The 2004-nt window shown below is 59.7% G+C and overlaps 1 protein-coding gene across 1 annotated transcript in view; it reads right to left on the reverse strand.

Annotated features, from left to right (window-relative positions):
• CUNH19orf38 (chromosome unknown C19orf38 homolog) overlaps nt 1-2004 on the reverse strand; it is a 15907-nt gene that overhangs the window by 5417 nt on the left and 8486 nt on the right. The window contains exons 5-6 of the mRNA XM_013008363.2: nt 1278-1384; nt 390-427 (exon numbers count right to left, since the gene is read on the reverse strand). Coding sequence (XP_012863817.1) covers nt 390-427; nt 1278-1384 — 145 coding nt within the window. The remainder of the gene's footprint in view (nt 1-389; nt 428-1277; nt 1385-2004) is intronic.

Raw genomic sequence — 2004 nt, forward strand, 5'->3', positions numbered from 1 at the left:
AGGCTCCCTGACCACCCGGAGGTCACCAGGTCACTCTGACTCCTCCGCCACCACCCTGGAAGGTCAGCCCATGCACCCCTTGCCAAAGCAGTGCTGACAGCGGGTCTCTGAGCCAGTGTCTCTGGGCATAGTGAGCCCTGAGCCAGCTCCAGAGGCCACTCCGTCCATCACCCTGCTACCCGACCACAGGCCACCCCACTACTTCACAAAGGTCTGGCCAACCTGCCACCTTTGGTCCCCTTGGACCATGGTTTCCCAGGGCCATCCCTCACCCCACAACCAGGTGCCTTTTCATGGACCCTGGGTATCTTCCTGGCCAGGGATACCAGGGAGACCCCGCCCATTGGCTCTCCCCAGCCTCCTAAGGTTAGGGAACTGGGGCCACTCACCATGGAGACGGCAAACAAGGTGTTATTGAAGGACATGTCTGTAACAGAGAGAGAGAGAGAGGATCCATAGCTGAGGCCACTTAAGACTGCCCTGCCCACCTTCCCCCAACACCTAGCCCACAGACCCAAGTCCACTGTGGAGACAGGCCAGGCCCAACTCCCAGCATGCTCTTGCTCCCTTCCAACCTGTCGTGGGAAGAGAACTGTTCCGGCCACAGGTAGAACAGTGTCCCTGGCTCTCAAAGCCCACTTCCAGGCCCCCTGGGTGCCTTCAGAGAAACGGGGGCCTGGTCTCCACTCCAGGAGCCCTGGTGGCCCAGTAGGTTAAACTGGTAACGAAGGAGTTGGCAGTTCGAACCCACCGGCTGCTCTGCAGGCAAAAGATGTGGCCGTCTGTCTGTCCTACTCTGTCTTCAAAGCCGGAATTGGCCCCATGACAGAGGGTGGATGGGGTGCCTGGCCTGTTTCAATTCCCACCTTCCTCACTGCGCCCCCTTCCAGCACCCTCTCTAGGCGACCCCACTGCTCCAGGTTCTTTCCCAAGAGCTCCCTCCCCGACCACCTACACCTCCCCTGCTTGACCTCGATGCCTCCTCGCTCAGCCCCAACAAGTCCCAGCCCTGCCCGGGGTAGTGCCCCAACTGGAGGATGGGCTTGTGGTTGTCAAGGCCACACCTGTCTCGGTCAGGTCATCGTGCCCCCTGCCTTGCTCCCTGTGATCTTAGCACGCAGTGTACGGAGGAAACAAAATCAAATTTCTGGACTGAGGCCCCTCTAGGGTGCAGGGCATCCCACGGCTAGCCGCCTCTCGCCCCCTAGTGGAAGCTGGCAGAGTGGCAGTTGGCGCAGAAGGAGGCCAGGTAGTCACCGTCCTTCTGGGTAGCTGACCGTGGGCAGGTCGGGAGGATGTGAAGGACACAATGCACATGGTCGTCTGTGTTGCTGCTGAGGGGTAAGGAGACTTGCCAGGGGCCAAGGGCCGCTTTGGGGGCACCCTGGTGGCGTCGTGGGGGCAGGACCAAGCTTTCTCCACGGGAGAGAGACGAGAAGGCCCACTCCTGGGGAGCCCCGGGGCCGTTCTGGCCTGTCCTCTATGGGCGGCGTTGTAAGTCAGGGACTTCAGGAGTTGGAAGTCACACGGCGGCAGGGTGCTTGGGCACTGCACCAGGTTCGTGTGGGGCAGAGCTGCTCATGCAAACCCTTGGCAGTTCGAGGTTCAAGCCCGCCCAGGGGTGCCTCAGAAGACAGGCCCGGCGATCTACTTCTGGAGACACATCAGTCACTGAAAGCCCCCGACGTCACCCACTCAGTCGGCCAGGGAGAAACTGCTGACGCGGTGCATGTTTTGCCACGCATCCTCATCGACCAAATAAAATGTGAAGAAGAAACCCCAGGGAGGCTCTTCTCTACACTCATGGGGCCTGAGCCCTGGCGTCGTGGGGAGGCGGGGCTGCTAACACAAAGTCGGTAACCTGGAACCACCAGGAGAGAAAGATGGGGGTGTCGACACCCCTAAAGTTACGATCAAGGATGAAATGGACGTCCTCAGTTTTAGCATTCTGATACTCTCTGAGAAATGAGGTACTCTTGAGGGGAAAAACTGAGGACCTAATGT

The sequence above is a fragment of the Echinops telfairi genome, unplaced genomic scaffold, assembly GCF_000313985.2.
Source record: "Echinops telfairi isolate 266 unplaced genomic scaffold, ASM31398v2 ScPeMD7_36;HRSCAF=134, whole genome shotgun sequence".
Lineage (NCBI taxonomy): Eukaryota > Metazoa > Chordata > Mammalia > Afrosoricida > Tenrecidae > Echinops > Echinops telfairi.